The sequence below is a fragment of the Echinops telfairi genome, unplaced genomic scaffold (assembly GCF_000313985.2).
Source record: "Echinops telfairi isolate 266 unplaced genomic scaffold, ASM31398v2 ScPeMD7_30;HRSCAF=105, whole genome shotgun sequence".
In the NCBI taxonomy this organism is placed as follows: domain Eukaryota; kingdom Metazoa; phylum Chordata; class Mammalia; order Afrosoricida; family Tenrecidae; genus Echinops; species Echinops telfairi.
In genome coordinates, this window is record NW_022103927.1 from 3054873 (window position 1) to 3056567 (window position 1695).

At 60.9% G+C, this 1695-nt stretch overlaps 1 protein-coding gene across 1 annotated transcript in view; it reads left to right on the forward strand.

Moving 5' to 3' along the window:
• The first annotated feature begins 6 nt into the window (after nucleotides 1-6).
• DNAJB1 (DnaJ heat shock protein family (Hsp40) member B1) overlaps nucleotides 7-1695 on the forward strand; it is a 4025-nt gene continuing 2336 nt past the window's right edge. Inside the window, exon 1 of the mRNA XM_013007944.2 lies at nucleotides 7-256. Within this exon, the coding sequence (XP_012863398.1) occupies nucleotides 46-256 (211 nt within the window). The 5' untranslated portion in view covers nucleotides 7-45. The remainder of the gene's footprint in view (nucleotides 257-1695) is intronic.

Below are 1695 nucleotides of genomic sequence, written 5' to 3' on the forward strand. Positions count from 1 at the left end.
GCCGGGGGACGGCGAGAGCGGGGTCGCGGGTCGTGGGTGTGGGCTATGGGCAAGGACTACTACCAGACGCTGGGCTTGGCCCGCGGTGCGTCAGACGAGGAGATCAAACGGGCCTACCGCCGCCAGGCGCTGCGCTACCACCCGGACAAGAACAAGGAGCCCGGCGCCGAGGAGAAGTTCAAGGAGATCGCCGAGGCCTACGACGTGCTCAGCGACCCGCGCAAGCGCGAGATCTTTGACCGCTACGGGGAGGAAGGTACGTGCGTGCGTGCGCGCGCGCGCGGGCCAGGGGCGCGCCTCTGCCGTTTGACACGCAGGGAAACCGAGGCACGGAGGCGCAGCTGCAGCATCCTCCCCTTCCTCCTCGGCGGGGTGGGCGAGGCGAACTGCCCCCGCTGCCTCCGCCCTCGGATTGGCGGCCGCGGGCTGCGAGGAGGAGCTCTGGCTACGCCGCTCGCCCAGAAGGTTCTAGCAAGTCTGGGGCTGCCCCGCCCTGGGCTGTCTAGGCTGCTCCACCCACGTCCCTGCGGGGTTGGGGGGTGCCCGTGTGGACGGAGGCCGAGGCCATTCGTGGCGTCGCGGGCCTGCGGGGTCACCTGAGTCCACCTGGGCTCGGCCGGCCGAGCATCTCGGGGTGGCGCCGCCGCGTTAGGGGCACAACCTGCGGGTAATGGGCCCGGAGATGAGGGTGTGGGCCGGCGCAACGCCCGCTCGCGTTCGGGAGGGTGGTGTGAGCTAATCCTCGGAAAGCGCTCCTCTAGCCGAGCCAGGCACGTAGGAAGCAGCCACCGCCGGGTCGGGCAGGAGCAGTGGGTCGTCTTGGCCTGGCCTCACTGGGCAGCCCTGGGAGAGGGAAGAGGAAGGCTCTGTTGTTACCCAGGGGCCCGTTGCCGACTTGAACGTCGATTCTGGGCTCAAGAAGGTACCTGACTGAGTATAAAACGGTGTGGTAACTAACGCCAGGGTAAGGTGGTGAGAATTAGAAAGAGCTGCTTACCTTTTAACCCCCCTTCTCTCTCCTAAGGAGCCCCGGTGGCTGGCTGCTAACCCCTCCTTGGGAAAAAGCTGAGGCTTTCTGTACGTGTAAAGGTTGATAGCTGTGGAAACTCTCACGGGCAGCTCTATTTTTGTCCTATAGGGTCGCTATGAGTCAGAATTGACTCAAGGTCAGAGAGTCTACCTTCCCCACCCATCATTAGCATCTGTAACCCAAAACCCTTGGCTGTGGACTATATCCCTGCTCACAGGGACCAGAGTAGCGTGGCCCAGAGGGTTTAAAAGGTTGTCGTCTTTACCTCTGCAGGCTGAGGCATCATTTCCCCACAGAGCGAGCAGCTGCTGGGCTTGAACCCCTAACCCCGTTAGCAGCCAATCCCACTTAGCCACGGTGCCACCTGGGCACCTTCCTTGCCATTGCTAGCTCTAAACTGAAAGCTTACCTTGAATCCTACCTGTTTCATCTGGCTCTTGATTCATCCTCAGAGCATTTGAGGGCAAGATGGATTAGCCGAGGAACCAGCAGGACCTAGGTTAGCACCTCAGCCCGAGCCCATGCCGTTATGCCGCACTGACACACCTAATGCCAGTGTCATTTATCGCTGTATCAGGAGGCAAAAGCTTTCGGCTCTTCACTGGCAGGTTTTTAAAAAAAGTCTCACTCCCAGTGATTCTCTAGGTTTTTTCCTTTTAGAGAAA